The sequence below is a fragment of the Cavia porcellus genome, unplaced genomic scaffold (genome assembly GCF_034190915.1).
Source record: "Cavia porcellus strain 051 isolate PalLab524CR breed Dunkin Hartley unplaced genomic scaffold, mCavPor4.1 scaffold_1, whole genome shotgun sequence".
Taxonomy (NCBI): Eukaryota; Metazoa; Chordata; class Mammalia; order Rodentia; family Caviidae; genus Cavia; species Cavia porcellus.
In genome coordinates this window covers 193,586,915-193,604,204 of record NW_026947484.1, presented here as the reverse complement: position 1 = coordinate 193,604,204, position 17,290 = coordinate 193,586,915, and the positions used below count along the sequence as shown (strand labels likewise).

At 46.8% G+C, this 17,290-nt stretch overlaps 1 protein-coding gene and 1 long non-coding RNA gene across 13 annotated transcripts in view; one reads left to right on the top strand and one right to left on the bottom strand.

Annotated features, from left to right (window-relative positions):
* The window catches only part of LOC101789071 (C-C motif chemokine 27), an 18,673-nt gene extending 1,383 nt beyond the window's left edge, over positions 1-17,290 (bottom strand). Inside the window, exons 1-6 of one of the 9 annotated variants that reach the window (XM_063226194.1) lie at positions 17,161-17,290; positions 4,224-4,400; positions 2,891-2,963; positions 2,743-2,810; positions 2,462-2,521; positions 2,177-2,357 (exon numbers count right to left, since the gene is read on the bottom strand). In XM_063226194.1, coding sequence (XP_063082264.1) covers positions 2,293-2,357; positions 2,462-2,521; positions 2,743-2,810; positions 2,891-2,963; positions 4,224-4,400; positions 17,161-17,164 — 447 coding nt within the window. In that variant the 5' untranslated portion in view covers positions 17,165-17,290 and the 3' untranslated portion in view covers positions 2,177-2,292. Of the gene's footprint in view, positions 1-2,176; positions 2,358-2,461; positions 2,522-2,742; positions 2,811-2,890; positions 2,964-3,064; positions 3,364-3,546; positions 3,770-4,223; positions 4,401-17,160 lie in introns of those variants that run through there. The other 8 variants (XM_063226215.1, XM_013153504.3, XM_013153505.3 and 5 more) reach the window with 8 other exon arrangements.
* Positions 2,357-17,112, top strand: LOC106027912 (uncharacterized). Of its 4 annotated transcripts, none has more exons than XR_010039783.1 (4): positions 2,357-2,893; positions 8,758-8,952; positions 9,543-11,506; positions 12,021-17,112. It is a non-coding gene; the product is annotated as an uncharacterized LOC106027912 (long non-coding RNA). The 4 variants fall into 4 exon arrangements; XR_010039781.1 differs by having other exon boundaries at positions 12,018-17,112; XR_001201495.3 differs by lacking the exon at positions 12,021-17,112 and having other exon boundaries at positions 2,525-2,893; positions 9,543-9,625; positions 11,143-11,589.

Here is a 17,290-nt window from a genome sequence, read left to right as displayed (position 1 = left end):
AACTTGCCTTCCTGCCCTGGCCTGCTTGTCTTATCAGGGAACTGTTGGGAATGGGTCCCTAAACAGGCTCTTCTGGCCGAGGAGAGGTCTTAGCTGGGCCAGTTCTGTTCAGAGAAGCTGGAAGAAGCTGACTTTTCATTAGTGTTGTGGGTCCCCTGGAGACGGTGAAGTGGGGGAAGATAAGACAAGAGAAGGTGAGGTACATGAGAGGGGTTAAAGGCTCTTCGGTGCCAGATGGCTGTTGTCAAATTTGGTGGAAGAAACAAGAAATGTTACCTTCTTGTTTTTGCCAGCTCTGTTTCAGGAATGAAAGTGTGTTAGCAGGAGCCTGGGGTTTCTAGACTCAGTCCCTGGCTAGTTAAAAACATCAGACTTGAGCATAAATTATGTTTCTTTTGTTCTACTCAAATTCCAGCCTCCTTCCTGGACCCCCCCCCCCCCCGACATTTCAGTAATATCCACTTCTAGCTCCTGTACCTTCTGCACCCATCCTCCAACCATAGCCCCAACTGGATCTTCTCATAAGTCTCCCTCCTTTCTTCCTTCTGTCCAAATGCAACATTTGTACCCTCCCGATCCAGTTGTTTCCAGAATTCTGGAAACTGCCTTGGATGGAGCAGGAGTGGGTGCATGTTTCCGGATCAGTGGCACAAGCTCCTTGAAAAACGTCCCATTCCTGGCTGGGGATTTTAATTTTCAAGTCCTGCTCTATATTTGAAACACAAATTGAGTCATATGTCAATAGGTCTTTCCTGAATGTGGTAGGGGTGTCTTCAGTGTTCTGCTCTGGGCCAGTCACTCTCTGTACGGGGTAAGCTTTCTCTTGGAGGACTCATACTTTCTTTGGGTGGCCAGGGTGCTTCAACATTTAGGAGGGGCTCCAGCTCCCACAGTAGGGATTAGCCACCTTCCAGGCTGAAAACCTGGGCTTCTTCTCTCCTGTCCAGGGTGAAGCCTGAAGGCCCCTCTTTGGAATGTGTCCCAGGGATCTTCAAGTCTTCTGACAGCATCCTAGTAAGCTGTGGGCCCAGGGAGGATACAACATTCCACATTTGAAGGAATACAAAAATAGGTAAAGAGGCAGGGAACTGTCTTGAAAGTGGCCACAGAGGTCACTTAGCTAGAATTTTTGGTACCACAGGCCTTAGGACCCTTCTCCCATTCCCAGTCTGGACATGTCCTCCAGAATTTGGGTGTGTCTGAGAATATCTCAAGGAGACCTCCTAGGATCCATCCTCTTGTCACAGACCTTGTCCATCAGCTGATTGCTTGCCACATAGTCTGTGGCCTTTCTTGGACTTCTTATTCCAGAGAGCTTTAGAGGTAAAAAACAAATCTCTCTCTTTTAGTTTTTTCAAAAATAAGGCCAAGTCCTCCCCAGCCACAATCTGCTATGGCAGAAGCAGCCCAAAGTCAACATTGGATCCAGCCAGAAACTGGGCTGTCTCTGTAATTTAACTACCTGAGCCAGCTCTAACTGAAAGCAGGCACATGTAACAGCCCCTGACTCTCATCACTTTAAGAATTAGTGGGTCCCTGGCTGATTAGCTGACATGACAGAAAGGGCTGGCAGGGAATACTCTTCTAGAGAAGTAGCAGAAACATCCAGGTTGGCAGGTGGCAAGTAACTCTAAAGTTGGGATCAGACTGAAAGAAGCAGCTTGGGATATGAACTGTAGGAAAGGCCCCGACCCACACTGCTCTTCAGACAAGATATGGGAGGCAGGTTCTGGGACTCAGCCCCTCTTCTCAGTGATAATCTACTCTCTACAACCTTGGTTTAGTGTTTTAGAGTCACTCTGAGGAAAGACAGATTCTTCAGAGATCTGGCAAATTCTTGGCTAGAAGGAAGGTGGTGAAGGAGAGCCAGGGTTGTAGAGCATTATCAATGGAGGATAAAGTATGGAGAGAGGTTAGACCAGGATTATTTGTTTGTCTCCATTTAGGTTGCCAACAAAGATTGGAGTTTAGGAAGGGAAAAGGAGGGAGGCAGTCACTGACAGCCACAGGAACCCTCAGATTGATGAGGGGCTCTTAGCAGTATCAGGACTCTTGACCTGGAAGGGTTCCCTTCCTGGAAAGAGGCCCTCTGAGTAAGGAAGCAGCGGGTGTGAGGAGGGACTCCCAGGGTGAATGACGGCAGAGGCAGCACAGAGAGGAAGGCAGTACTATGGGCTTGGCTTTAAATCTTTAATGCACCGGCTGGTTGGACAGCGGTGGCGGGAGTGCGGCAGAGAAGGCTACGACCCGAGCGCTGGGGAGCAGGGCCCAGGCCGCTGGACAGACAGCTCATCAGGCCCCGCAGAGGCTCCAGCTTCTGCTCCCGAGGGTGCGCTGAGCTGTGGGGCGACCCAGCACTGGCATGAGGCAGGGAGGGGGCGCTCAGACTCCCCCAAACTGTCCTCGGAAACAGAGCCTTCTCCATGCCCCGATCCAGCCCGCGGGGTCGCAGCTCCCTCACCTCCTCTCCCTACGCCACATTCGCAACCAGGGGAAAAAGTAGAAACAGCCCCAGTAGATCCTGCAAAAAAAAAGGCAGAGCAGGCCCGGCCGGCGGGCGGGGCGGGGCTGACCCTCAGACCCCGCCCCAGAGCCGCGCCCCCGGCGGCTCCGCCCACTCCGCCAAGGCGGGTCCATCCGTAGCCCACGCCCCCTAGGGTCCCGCCCCCGCTCCCGCGGTGCACGCCCTCCCCCACCCCGAGTTTCCCGGGTCCTCCTCCGCAGAAGCACGCCTCCACTCACTCCTCTTCCGCCTCCAGCGCCACTTCGTATCTCCGCAATCCGGGCATGTCCTGGGCTCCGACTGTCTCCTGGGGAGCGGCAGGGTTGGACCAAGTATTCCCTAGCCCCAGGTCCCCTTCTCCATCATTCCCGGGACGAATCTAGTCACCAGGTAATCGAGGCAGGTGCTCCCCAGACCAATTGCCACTCGGGACGGGGTGGGATTGGAGATTTGGGAGGCACTAGAAATCAAGGCGTTGGGAGACGGTTATTTCGGAGGTCGAGGGTATGTAGGGAGCCAGGGCAAGAGGTTTGGCAGTCATGGATCAGGGAGATTGGGTACCCTGGGTGAAGATTTTCAGGGCCTGGGGTCACCTGGAGGGGGGCTGAGGGGTTGGCGCAGCCTAAACTCCCGCCTTCTCTGGCTCCTCCCCGGAAACGGACCGTTACCATTACGTCACAGGGATGGCTCCGCACACTAGGGGGTGGGGCTTGCCTATCACCCGGAAGAGGCGGGGTCAGCACCTCTTCCAGGAGGAGGCTCAAAACGTCACTCTTAAGAGGCGGGAGCTAGTGTCCTTAAAGGTTTATTAAACCGGGAGGGCACAGGACCCTCTTTTATAGGGGTGGAACAGATTTCAGAGCTACACCCTGGGGGGCTAAGGCCTCAGCGCCAGGCAGCAATAAAAGAGCTCTGGGATTCTGTCCAGTACTGTTTTTCCAGCTCCCTCCCCAACCCTCCTTGGCTTCTGACCTGCCAATTGCCTTTCGTGTCTACCCTGCTCTCCTTGCATGACCTTGGGCTGAGAAGGAATAACACCCTACCTCCTTTTCCAAGAACTCAGTTCTGAGCAGGTTAAGCTGTGGAAATACTTGTCAGCTGAGTGACCTTGGCCAAGTCACTCAAGGGTCAGAGTATCACTGCCTTCCCTTTCTTGAGCTGAGGTCAGTCATTCTTTGTAGTTGTTCAGTCAACAGCTGTTTACTGAGTGTCTGCTGGGTGCCAGACACAGTAGTAAAACAGGCAGTTTCCACCCTCACACAGAGCCTATGAGGTGGAGTAGAGATGGGATCAAAAGAGGACAATCAGTTTGTTTCAACAGACTGGCTGGGACAGGGGTAGAGGATGCAACACCAGAGCCAGTAAAGGGGCTGGAAATAACTTCCTATTCAAGGTCCAGTACTCAGGCGGCTAGTTGTGTGTGTGGTGGTGGTTGTGGTGGTGAGTGGGTGTGTGGGTGTGGCTGGACTGACTGCGGGGCAGAATGATCAGAAATGAGTGAGATGAAAGTTCTTTCAGGCTGAAAAGGGAAAAATGGATACTATCACCCTCTTCTCCCATTGCACCCTCTTTCTTCTTTCCATAACTGTCTTTCCTAGCTTCAGCTGTGACAGATCCATGGGTGTCAGATGTCTGTTTTAGAAGCATTACAATCTGGATACAATCAAGGCTGAGCTCTTGCCACACCTACCCTCTCACTTGAACCCATGCTTATACTCACAGTTACACAGACACTTCAGGCCCTCCCTGTCCTGCTGGGTCAGGTCTGATGCAGGGCAGCTGGAAGCCTGGGCCTCCCTCTGATCCTTGGTTCCCCAGGCCAGGTGATTCCTGTCCTTTCTCTCAGACACAGGGCTCCCTCTGGTGCTGTCAGGATTTAACTGCTGTGGCATTTGCCCTGAAGGGAGAGGAGAGGCAAAATCACCAGCAGGAAGATGGAGGCAGGCTGGGGAAGGCTGGGTCTGCCTTGGCAGGGGACTTCTTTAGTGTCTGGATAATTTGGTGCATCCAGGCCTATCTGGGGGGTGCACTGAGCTTGTGTCCTGTCAGTGTGGTGAACCTGGAATTACGTAAACGATAGAACCCTTGGAACCCAGCTTCCTGGAAGGCTGTGGTGTGAGGGGCAGAATCTGGGAGCCACATCTGGGAACTTGTTTTAGAGGCATCTTGTGGGAGGGACTGGGAAAGGGGTCTGTCAGGGCTGGGATGCAGGAGTGGGGAATTTGGAAAGGAGGAGCCTGGACACTCCTCTCACCCTCCATACACAGGACAAAGTACCCTGCAGTCATCCAGAAGTAAACACTGGTTTACTGAAAAGAATATTCAGCTTTACTCAGAGCTGAGGGCGGCCATTGGCATTAGAGCTGAAGGAACCCCAAGGCAGAAGGCACATCCCTGGCCAGAATTGAGGAGGTCTTTGTCTAGTGCCGTAGTTTTGGTGTTGCTCTCGCCTGTATTCATGTGCACTGTCTTCCTCTGTGAAGTCAGGCTGGAAAAGACAGGTTCCTAGACCAGAGCAGCCAGTTAGAGGCTCCCCATCCAAGCACTGGCACATGTAGGGTTGCCTGGGCATGGACACACACATCATACAGTTTGCACACATGGGACACAGGCATATCCAAGCATACTCACAGACTGCACAGGAATGTACACAGTGCACAGCTATATGCACAACATGCAGGGACACACAGTCACCAGAGGGCACAGCCACTTAGCACATGTACAGTCTGGTTCATTCTTAGATTTGGATATTCACATGAACTCAGTTCTAAGACTGCTCTGATAGCGACTGTGCCTTTCCCCTTACTGTTCCATTTGATTGCATGTACATTGGAGAGAACATCAGTGCACTGAGAAGAGGGCTGTTGCCTTGCAAGAGGCCACGGAAGATGCAGAAGGACAGCTGGCCGGATCTCTGGAGCAGCAAGTGTGTTTGTGAATGTGTGGGAGTCCTGCTTATGTGGTCTGTGTGAAGGTGCTGTGTGTGAGGCTGGATCTCAGAGAGAGCAGAAAATCGTCTGAGGGTGAGAGTCTCTGGGTGTATGTGTGTAAGCCTGTGAGAGCCTGCAGCTGTTTCCTGTTCACAGCCCATGAAATTTCCATTTTCTCTACCCAGAAATCCTCCCTTCCAGGGTATAATAAAAAATTTGATGGGACTTTCCCCTTCTTTGTGGTGTATAACAAAGTCCCCCCTCCTTGGGAATTGAACTCAGGACCTTATGCTTGCCAATTCATGCAATTCATGCTGTTTATGCCGTTGAACTACATCTCCAGCCCCAATAATAAAGTACTTGACTGGCATTTGTCCCTGGTTCTTAAGAAGTCTAAACCTTTGAAATTTCCCAAGTGCAGACATAATCTCTGACATGAGGGTTTTGCCTTGGGATGTTTTGTCTTTACAGTGTTAAGTGGTATGATATGCACTCAGTATCAAGCATACTTCAAATTTTGATCCTTTTCCAGCCCTGTGATATGGAGTACAACACTTTTTTTTTTTTTTTTTTGAGACAGGGTCTCATGTAGTTCAGGTTGTCCTCCAACTCACTACGTAGCCAGGTTGGCCCTGAATTCATGCATTCTTCCTGCCTCAGCCTCCTGGGTGCTAGGATTGCAGGTGTGTGCCACCACACCTGGTTTATATTTTTTTAGTGCTGGGTGATGAACCACAACTCCCAATCAGCCATGCAGTCATGAGGATACATGTCCAAAACTAGAGCATACTATACTGATAAGCTAGGATGTTTAGTAGGTTAAGTGAAGGTAAATTAAATACATATTTGACCTAGGATAGTGTTCGTGAATGTTTCAGAACTGTCAGTGATAATCACTGGCTGTGACACATGTGCCACAGATTTGCCACCACTGACTTATGATACTTTAAGTTTATGATGGTTTTTGAGGGGTGTGTTGTAACCTCAGTGTAAGCTGAGCATTTTTAATAAGAGTAGCCTCTATTCATGAACAATTTTTTTGTTGTTGTTATTTTGTTTTTGAGATGGTCTTGCTACATAGTTCTGGCTGGTCTTGAAGTCACTACATAACCCAGGCTGGCCTCGAACTCATGGCAATCCTCCTGCCTCAGCCTCATAAGTGCTGACCATGAAACCTTTGGATCACATCTGAGATGACCCAAGATGAGGGCTGGTCACTGTAAAAACCATATGAGCAAAGAGTTGGGATTTTTGAGTCAGCCTGGACACAGGGAGAAAAGAAGGGCAAGACACTGAGTTCTAATATGTGGCCAGCAATTCAGTTATGCCTATGTAGTGATATTTCAATAAAGACTGAACACTAAAGCTTATAGAACTTCCTGTTGGAGAGCACATTCATGTGCCAGGAGGGTAAAGCATACCCTGTGTCTCCTTGGTACAGAAACTACATTTGAGGACCTCCCAGAGTGTCCTTTGTATCTTGTCATTTGGATGTTCCTGATTTACAACCTAGGACTTCATATATGCCAGGCAGCTCTGTACCACTGAGCTACATCCCCAGACCTTTATATTTTGAGATGTCTCAGGAAGTTGCCCAGACTGAATTCAAGCTTGCGATCCTTCTGCCTCAGCCTCCTGAGGAGCTGGGATTATAAGCATTTGCCACAGTGCCCAGCTAAATGGCACTTTCTTAAATTTTGTGAGTCATTCTAGTAAATTACCAAAACTGAGAAGGCTTATGGGGACTTTCCAGACTTGTAGCTAGTTGATCAGGAATGTAGGTGGCTTGGGGATCCTACTTAGTTGGCATCTAGAGTAGGGCAGTCTTGTTGGAGAGCTACCCTCTAAATCCATGAGGTTTGATAACTCTTGGTGTTTGATGTCTGAACTCAGGGCAGTGTGTGAGTTGGTAGCAGAGTACCTTTTCACTGGCTGTGTGCCCATTGTCTCCAACTGGAAGAACATTTTTTTCTCTCTTAAAACTTTTCTCAGTAGTCTCCGTACATCCATTTTTCACTCTGGCAGTGTCCAGCAGTTTGGACAAGGGGTGTGTGTGTGTGTGTGTGTGTGTGTGTGTGTGTGTGTCTTTTTGGAGAAGTTTGCAGTGTTAAAACCTTGGAGTTACTTGAGCTATTAGTCCCAAGCTGGAAGTGAGGGTTGGGATCAGAGGTCAGAGTAAGGTTTTCCCAAATTTCTCCTCCCTACCTTTTATCTCCAGTCTGAAGATACCTGGAGATAGGAATGATAGGAAAGATGTGACAGAGTCACTTCCCCAGATTCCTTGAGCACAATCAGGAGCAGGGCAGGGCTGGAGAAGATCCCTTCTCAGATTCCGTGCGTCTCCCATAGGCCCATCACAGTGCCTAAACATCATCTGAGACCCACTCTTCCCTTGCACAGGTAGAGCTAAAGGAAGGTTCTCTGGAGGCAGACACAGCTTCCCTATCTCACATTTCTGGGCCTTAGGATTTCACCCTTTAGCCTAGGCAGCAGTGCCTCTCTCCTCCATTCCCTTATATCACACAGCTGTCAGGGGACTGTCTAGAGGGGAATCTGGCCTAGAACACCCCTGTCTTGGTTGGAGGTTTCAGTCCATACTCAGTTGAGGTTTCAGTCCGTACTCAGTTGGCTCCAATCAGAATGACATGGCTGAGGGGCAGTGGTTCATGGCTGCCATTGCAAACAGCAAAAAGAGAGACTTGCCTTTCTGCCACCACTACACTGTATGCTGGCTGCATCCCTGGGAGGGTGTAGCACTCACACCACCAATCCAAGCACTAGAAAATGAACAATCACAAACACTAGATTCAGCTGTGTCCATGATTGCATGAGGGGGGCGGCATCTGACATAAACCATGATTACCCCCTTCTGCAATATCCTTCCTATCCTGGGAAATGAGAGGAATTTCTGAGCAGGAGCTGGTCAGCTTACAGAGAAGGAAGGAAAGTAGGGGTGAGGGAGACCTGTGAAGCTGGTTCACTACACAGTGGTTACCCAGCATGATTAAGTCCAGTGAGACAGAGCATATATATAATGTGAGGTGGATTCGTGTCTTATAAATGGGATGACAGAAGCCTAGGTTCATTGTGAACTGGGCATCAAAGGCTCAAGAAAGCTGCTCAGGGCAGATGACATCTCAGCCACCCATGTTCCATTTGCACTGCAGCTGCAGGAGCCTGGAAACAGCTCATGCTGGATTTTGTGCCCTGGGGTGATGTGATTTAAGAGGCTGTAGCATGGGAGGGCTGTTTCTGAAGGGGCCTAAAAAAGAACTTGGTCTGTTTCAGCTCACTTTCAATGATCTCATTCCTAACATTTTCTAGTTACTCTTGAGAACCACAAGTGAGGAAATGTGTTGCATGGAGAGTGGAACTGGATCAATACGTTGAGAGCTACCCGGCAAGACCCAAGAAACAGACCAGGAAACCTCTCAGGACAGACTGTATCCAGCTCTAGGTTATGTGATGTGGCAGATTTCACCATAGGCTTGTTTTTCTGTTCCATCCATCCATCCAGCCGTGAGTCTGTGTGTTTACCCATTGTCTCTTCGTCAGCCCATTCTTGCTTTTCCATCATTTTTTTCTTCTATCTTTAGATCTTTATCTCCACTTATCTGTAGGTTCAACCATTATCTGTCTGTTAATATATCCACTTATCTGTCGTTTTGGTAATTCATATTTGTTGATACTTACACACCTCGATAAACTTTTTAAATTAATTGTCTCCTAACAACTCTTAAGAAGGTCGCATGGGCTGCTTTTGTTCTTGTACACCACTTCTCCACACTCCTGTCTGGGTTCCTGTAGGGAAACTCCTCTCCCGGTTCATGTGGTCAGGGTCTGGATGGCTGAGTGTTCTAAACACCAGACTCGAGCTCTGCTTCCCAGGTCTTGTGCTCTTGGTGGGGCTGTAAGCTTCAGTGCTCGGATTTGAGTCTCCTGCTTCCTGGACACTGTTGAGAGGGTGAAGAGCTGAATATGCATCAGAAGCATAGTTAACCAGAGCTTTTCATGAGATTTGAAGTTTGGATGCCAGAAGAAAGAGAGGCTCTGTTTTTTTTTTTTTTTCTTGAAACAGACAAATTTATTTATTCCTTTTGTTTTTTTAGGTACCAAGGATCAAAGGCCAAATTTATTTGAAACATGCAGTTTAAAAAGATTAGCACAAGAAGAAACAGAAAATTGAATAAATGTATGCACTTTAAAAAATTTGAATTTGTAATCAAAATTTCACATGAAGTTCTGGACCTAGCAGTTTTCACTCAAGTGTTTTGATAAACATTCACTAATAAATATCATCAGCCTTACACTTTTTTTGGAAAATAGAGAAGAGTGTAACAATTCTGTTTTTTAAAGGCAGTGGGAATCTATCCTAAAATTATTCCAGATAATATGGGTATGGGTAGAATATGCCAAATTTTTGATGAACATAGGTATAAAACTTCGTAGTGAAATTGAACTCAGAAATATATAAGAAAGATATTATATCTTAAGTGACATTTATCTCAGGAATACAAAGTTGATTTGATATTTAGAAATCAGTATAATTCACCACATTACAAAGGTAAAAGATAAGCTCATCATGGTGACTGATACCAGTAGTCCCACACTTAGGCTGAGGCAGGAGGATCACAAGTTTGAATCCCACCTAGGCAGTTTAGCAAAACTGGCAAGAAGGGGCTGGGGATCTAGCTCAGTGTAGAATGTCCCTGGATTTGATCTCTGGAACTGCAGAAAGGGAACGCAAAAGAAAAGCATAAGGAAAAGCTAAAGGAAGGAGAGGAGAGGAGGTATCAGCTTAATACATTAAAAAAATCCTTTGAGAAACTTAGCACTCATTTAGGTTACAGAAAACTCCTTAGTTTGATGAAAGGTATCACAACAATAACACTTATGAAATCTACTATGAAATCCTGAACAGTTCTAAATAAAACTGGGAAGAAGTCACTTTGGTACAAAATAGTATTGGAGGTTCTAACCAGTACAATTGGAAAGGTAACTAACTAAGAAATACGAAAAAAGTAACATTCAGCAATCATATGTATAAAGTATCAAGAACTTTTAACTGCTGAAACTAGTACATTATTTTACCAAGATTACTAATATATTAATGTAAACAAAGTAATTTCATTCTATATGCTAACAACAAGCAATTAGAAAATTTTATTTACAATAGCATATAGATACAAAATATTTAAAAATAAATTTAAGAAAGAACATGCAATAATATTCTGGAAAAAATCCAGAATATTAAATTAAAGAATTTAAATGAATGAAGGATTCTACTATGTCTGAGGTTTGGAAGTCTCAATGTTATTAAAGTCTATTCTCATAAGCACAAATCTTGGTCTCAATGATAAATTTAATAGACTGGATTCTAAAGTGAAATCGACATGTTATTTCAAATATATTTGAGATTCAAAGGATATAGAATAACCAAAATCTTGTAATAAAATCATAGTTATTGGATATTACCTATTTTAAAAACAAAAAAACTTGTAGAACTGCAGTAATAAAGATAATGTGGAGACAGGGTAGGCAATTAGGTCAGTCAAACAGTATAGAAACCAAAAATAGAACTATTTATATATATATATATATAATTTATATATATATATATATAATCATTTTAATTTTTTTGTTTGTTTTGTTTTTGGTCTTTGTGACCCCATAGCAAGTAGTAACTCTTTTTCTTTTCTGTTGTACTAGGAATCAAACTCACGACCTCTCATTTGCCAAACAGGCACCATGCCACAGAGCTATATTTCCAGCCCACAGGGACTCACCGTGCAGTTCAGGCTGGCCTTGAACTCACTTTGTAACCCAGGCTGGCCTTGAACTTGCAATGATCCTCCTGCCTCAGCCTCTTGGATGCTGGAATTACAGGCATGGGCCATCACACCTGGCTAATCACTTTAATTTTAACAAAAACATTAAGCCCATGACCTTCCTGCTGTAAGAGAAGGAACCACTGTCAACCCAGAATAAAACTGCCGGACAACATGTGACCCAGCCTGTGTAACCAATTATAAAATACCCTGCTATCAGCCTTTTGTACTTCTGCCTACAACATGTAAGTGTTTACTCAAAGGTGGGTCTGGTGATTTGGTGCTCAGTTTCCTCAGCCCCTTAGCGTAATAAAGAGTTGCCTTCCAACTCCGCAGTGCCTGTGTGTGTTCCATCCAATTCGGTCCTAGTTGTTTTCTATTACAAAAGTACAGCACATCATAAAGACAGAGAACATTACCCTTGTTCATGGAGATTTCTGTTGCGGAGAACAGAAAAGCAGGTGGGAAGAGAGTCTCTCTCCATAAGGACATGATCTCCACAGGTTTTTTGTCTTCTTTGTCTTTTAGCTGTAGGATCAATTTTGATGAAAAATTTGTCTAATGTCACTTCAATTTTCCTTCATGCACTGCATGACCCTCCAGAAATGAGAGACCGTGTTATCATCCATCATGTCCAACATTCTGTTGTAATTATGTCGGGTGGTGCTTCTCAAAGAAATCCTGGCACTTCATTCCATTTTCCACAATGGACTTGATCACATCACTGCTAACCTCCTCCCTCTTCCTCTCCCTCAGCAGGTGCTCCTCAACAGGCGCCCTCTGCTGCCCACTCTGCAGTTCAGCAAGGTCTTCAACAGCAGCGCCTCAACAAGCTCCTCTGCGTCTGCACCATCAGTGTCCAGACCCCTGCTCTTGCCCATGGACACAGTCTCCTTCTCTACCTGTGCCCCAGATCCTTCAGAGTCATGTTCAGTGTCCTCCAGGCTGAGTTTAAGGTCCAGTGTGTGGCATCTTCCCAGGCTCTGTCAGTGAGGCCGACACAGTGGAGGAATTCTCTCTGCATCAGGGATGTCTCCTGAGTGTCAGACACTGAAACACCCAGTGAATCCCTCCTTTATGTGCAGCTACTTGAAGTTGCAGGTCACTTGCTGGTCCCTGGGCTGCAGAAGAGGTGGCACGTTGTGGGGAGGAACTTGACCTTTCTGAAGTCACACTCAGGGTCCACATCATCCACCAGGGCTGGAGGGTGTTAGGGGCAGTGTCCGTCAGAAGAAGGCACCTTCCAGGCACTTGGGTGTCAGAGAGATACTTCTTAACAGTGAACATGAGCACCTTGTGCAGCCATTCCATGGACCCCTGCTTTCGCATTGGCTCCCCACGTGACAGGCAGTCTGACCTTGTTCACATTCTGCTCTTTGACTGCACGAGGGGGCTTAATCTTCAAGTGTGGCTTGCATTCACACAGCACAAGGGTCAGTCTGTCCTGTATGGACTTGTGCCCTGACAGTGCCTCTTCCTCCTGCATGGTAATGGGTTTGATTGGAATCTTCCAGAAGAGCCCTGTTTCACATGGCTATACACTTGAGCAACAAATCCTTCTGTCTTCACGAATCCCCTGAATGCTTTCTTGTTGGCTTCTGCAGCAGCCTTGTCAGAGCTGGAGCCTTACCATGTCTCAGCACACCATGAGCGTCACTTGCAGAATTTATCCAGCCACCCTCTAATGGCTTTAAAGTCGTCACTGCTGCACTTGTAGAGGGGTTTTGTGGACTAAACCACTCTCCAGTTTCTTGGCTTTTCCACAGATCACAGCTTTACTAATGCTGTCACTTGCCAGCTGTTTCTCATTCAACCACACTGACAAAAGTGTTTTCACCTCTTCCAACACTTGTGTTCCCCGCTTGGTTAACACTTTACTCCCTTTGTCATGTCATTTCCTTCAATGGCATCTTTGTTCTTTAAAACAGTTGAGACTGTCAACTTTGCCATCTTATACTCTGAGGCCAGAGGAGTCACAAGAATACCACGCTCATGCTTTTCTACAATTTCCTTCTTTAGTTCGATGGCGATTTTCTTCAAAACCTTCTTACTGTTATTCTTCTGCACATTTTTGTCATCTTCATTACTGCTCTGCACTTTTTTTTTTTTTTACTGCTGTGCTTGCCCTGCACTTCTTTGGAGCCTCACTAGCCTGAATAATACTGTACAGTATGTGTACACAGCGTACAAAAACCCGCAGCAAATGTGTACGGGTTTGTCTGTGACTGAAACCTTGACTAGAGAAAAGTGTAACCATGTGGCATATTTGTGTGAGGCAGATAACTGAGCTATATTCATCACCGGGTGCTGAGTTTGTTACTGGAAGCAAAGTTTTGCCTCACACTTCTACTTGCAGGCTGCATTGTTTGCAAACGGAAGTGTTCATGAACTGAGGTAACAGTATTTCCCACTACTGGAAGAGCGCCAATCTATAACAAGAATGTGACTCCTTCACGGAAAGAATTAGGAGTCAAGGGATGAAGATGTTGAATCTCTGAATCCTGGGCTAAAGACCAAGACTAAATCTCCTTAACAGATCTCAGTAGATGATGTCACAAAAGTTTTTTATTCTGAGACAAGGTTACACTGTGTAGTTCAGACTGGCCTTGCACTAACTATATGGTCCAGGTGGTCTTGAACTTGGGGCAGTCTTCCTGCCTCTGCCTCCCAAGTGCTGAGTTACAGGCGTGCGCTACCGCACCTGGTGACATGACAAACTTTATGGACCATGACTGAGCTGAGTTTTCACCATCTGCATTTGAAAGAGCCCTCACAGTATTCATTGTGTTGTTCCTGTGTACGGATGAAGCTCGATGGCCCACTTGTCTTCTGTGTCACCTTCCGTGTGTTGCCAGCATCAGATGCCCTCTGTTAGGGTTCTTGCTGGGGTGCAGTGAGGACAGAGTTCAGTCTGATTAACCGAACTCAAAAGTTCAGTTTTTTTGTTTCTTTGTTTTGCTTTCTGAGATAAGAGTCTTACGGTGTAGTTCAGGTAGACTTGGACTCCTTGTGGAGCCCAGGTTGGTGCCAACTCAGTGACCCTTGTGCCTCAGCCTCTTGAGTGCTGAGATTACAGGCATGCAGCATGATGCCTGGCTTAGAGTCCGGTTCTAAGAATAACCTTCAGTGTAAAGACATAGATTAATCTCTTATAAACTCTTGGGGCTGGGGATTTAGCTCAGCGGCATAAGCGCCTACCTTGCAAGCAGGCAGTTGTGAGTTTGATCCCTGGTACCGATAAAAAGGAAAAAGGCAAAAAAAAAAAAATCTCTTATAAACTCTGACTTTGTCTTTTTAATAGCCTTACTCCAACTCTTTTTTTTTTTGGTACTAGGGATCAAACTCATGACTTCACACTTGCCAGTCAGGTGCTGGTGCCGCTGAGCTAAATCCTTAGCCCTTTACTCAAAACTTAAATGTACTATTCCAAATCTAGAACTACGGCAGTGTTCAGCAAAACAAAGGACTCTCCAGTCTGTAGGCTCCGTTAAACCCAGAAGCCATTTAGCCACCCTGCTCTTTAAGTCTGCTGCTCTGGATGTCATAGTACTCCACAAGCGATTTCTCAACCTATTTCTGTGTGTCTGTGCTCATAGTTGTATATGTGTCTGTTTTTGCCTTGTCTCTCCTGTGATTATATGTTAAGTGTTTAATAGGCCCTTGGTATATGTGACTGTGATTGTGTGCCTATATGTGGGTTGGGGCCTGTGTATGTGGGTGAGGGTGCAGATGCTCGTGGATTTGCGTGTTGACTTGTTTTCTGGGTGCTGTTTCAATCCATTCCCTCTGTGAAGCTCAATCTCAAGGACCTGCACGGAGTATTTTTTTTTTCTTTTTTTGTCTTTTTTTTCATTTGTATCGGTACTGGGGATCGAACTCACGACTGCCTGCTTGCAGGCAGGTACTTAAGCCGCTGAGCTAAATCCCCAGCCCCTACCTGTAATATTTTATGACCAGGGGAAAGAGGATGGGAGCTCTTGGCCTAGGCCCTCAACCTCATGGGGCCTGCAGAGGGCGTCTAGTATATAGGCAAATGGAGCGCGTGGTTTGTGGAAGGGATGCTTTGGCCTGAGTGTGCTGGGGTGTCTTATTCCAGAAAGGGACTGGAAATGAGCAAGAATCCAAATCAAATGACTCAGCTTCTGAAAGTCCCTGATCCTGGAGGGGTCCTGTTTCATTTTCTGTCTTTCTCCAAGTTTTCTGCCCATTTCCAGAGTGTCTTGGCCCAGACAAAGGGGCAGAGCTTGGCTCTGCAGTCCTAGAGAGTAAGTGAGATATTGCGGAGGTGATAGGACTCCGGACAGGAAGTCGTCTTGAGCAATAGTGCAGCCACCTTCCCCTGCCTCTTGCCCGCCGGAGCTGAAGTGGTGCCACTTTGGGGGTCTTTGAAAGTTTCTCAGTCATTGTGAGCTGGAGTATGCCTGGGCCTGGACTAAGCTTGCTTGGGAAAGGCTCAGTAAACAAGGGCTTCTGAACACGAAGTGGGAGGTGACCTGAGTGGCTGCTGAGGGAGAGTTTTGGGGGCTGGAGTGAGGCAGGAGAGCTGGGCGATGGAGGGAGCTTTGCAGGACTTTGAGTGTGGCTGGGACAGGAGGGAGATTTTCTAAGGAGAATGAACAGCAGCACGAAGGCTCAAAGGAGAGACTTGGAGTTAACATATTCATGCCACCTTGAGCCACTGACAGTACACGTGTGGTGGTCACATGGGGCGACTTGTACCACTGGTGGTACACATGCATGACGGCCCCATGCTGCCTGATGGGACATTCGTGCATGTGCAGCCCCACTGTGAACACGTTAGCCCTAATGCAGGTAAGGGCGGAAGGTTGGAAAGAGTGTGGTTGTATATGAAATAACTGGGGACTTGTTTCCAGAGCCTCACTGGAAGAGTACCTCACTGTAGAGTAATTCCTGACAGGGCCGGGGATTTAGCTCAGTAGTGTAAGCTCCTCTGGCAAGTGCTGGCAAGTGCTAGGTCGTGAGTTTGATCCCTGTTACAAAAAAGACTTCTGGCAGTGGAGCTGTGGGGGTGACCATGCCAGCTTCAATCTGCAGTCCCAAGAGGGTGCATCCAGACTGGCCACATCTGTCAAAATATACGGGAGGCTGAGAGCGGGTACCTGGCTATCTGGGCTTTTTTTTTTTTTTTTTTTTTTGTCTTTTTCCTTTTTTATCGGTACCAGGGATCGAACTCACGACTGCCTGCTTTGCAGGGCAGCTGCTTATGCCACTGAGCTAAATCCCCAGCCCCTGCTATCTGGGCTTTTATGTGGGAAGAGGATTCTGTGCTGCAGTCGCCCTAAGAAGGGAGGTGGGAGTCAGCCTGGAAGGGATCAGTGGGGTGGAAGAAGCTGTGCAGACCTAGAGATATTAAAGAGATGGGAAACAACTGGAACGAGGGGGAAGAACACATGGAGACTAGCGCACACCTGTAATCCCAGCATTCCGGAGGCTGAGGCAGGAGGATCATTGCAAGTTCGAGACCAGCCTGGACTACATAGTGAGACCCTGTCTCAAAGACAAAAAAAAAAAAAAAAAAAAAAAAAAAAAAAAAAAAAAAAAAGAAAGAAAGAAAGAGCAGATGAAGAGCCAGGGATGACACACGATGTGCGTCTGGGTTCCAGGTTGCAGAGCTGCTGCCTGTTTGGGATTTCCTCTTGGCTCTCTCATGGCTGCCTAATTCCAAACCCAAACTGGGCTTCCAGCACCTCCCTCTTAGCTTATTTTTCTTGTGATTCACTTGTGTCTGAGACTGTCATGCCTTGCTGCAGCTGCCCAGACCTGAAACCTGGATCAGCTCTGTTTGTCCTCTTTCCTTTATGCCTCAAATATAATAAAAAGATTTAAATTATGTATATGGGAAAGAAACCTTTCACAGCAGTTAGAATAAAATCCTTACCCATTCCTGTGGCCTGCAAAGACTCAGATCATGTGATGCTGGCTTCTGTCCTATCCCACCTTATGCCCTCTCCTTGTCTGTTATGGTCCAGCCATGTAGCCCTTTTCTCTTTGAATGGCTGGCATCATCT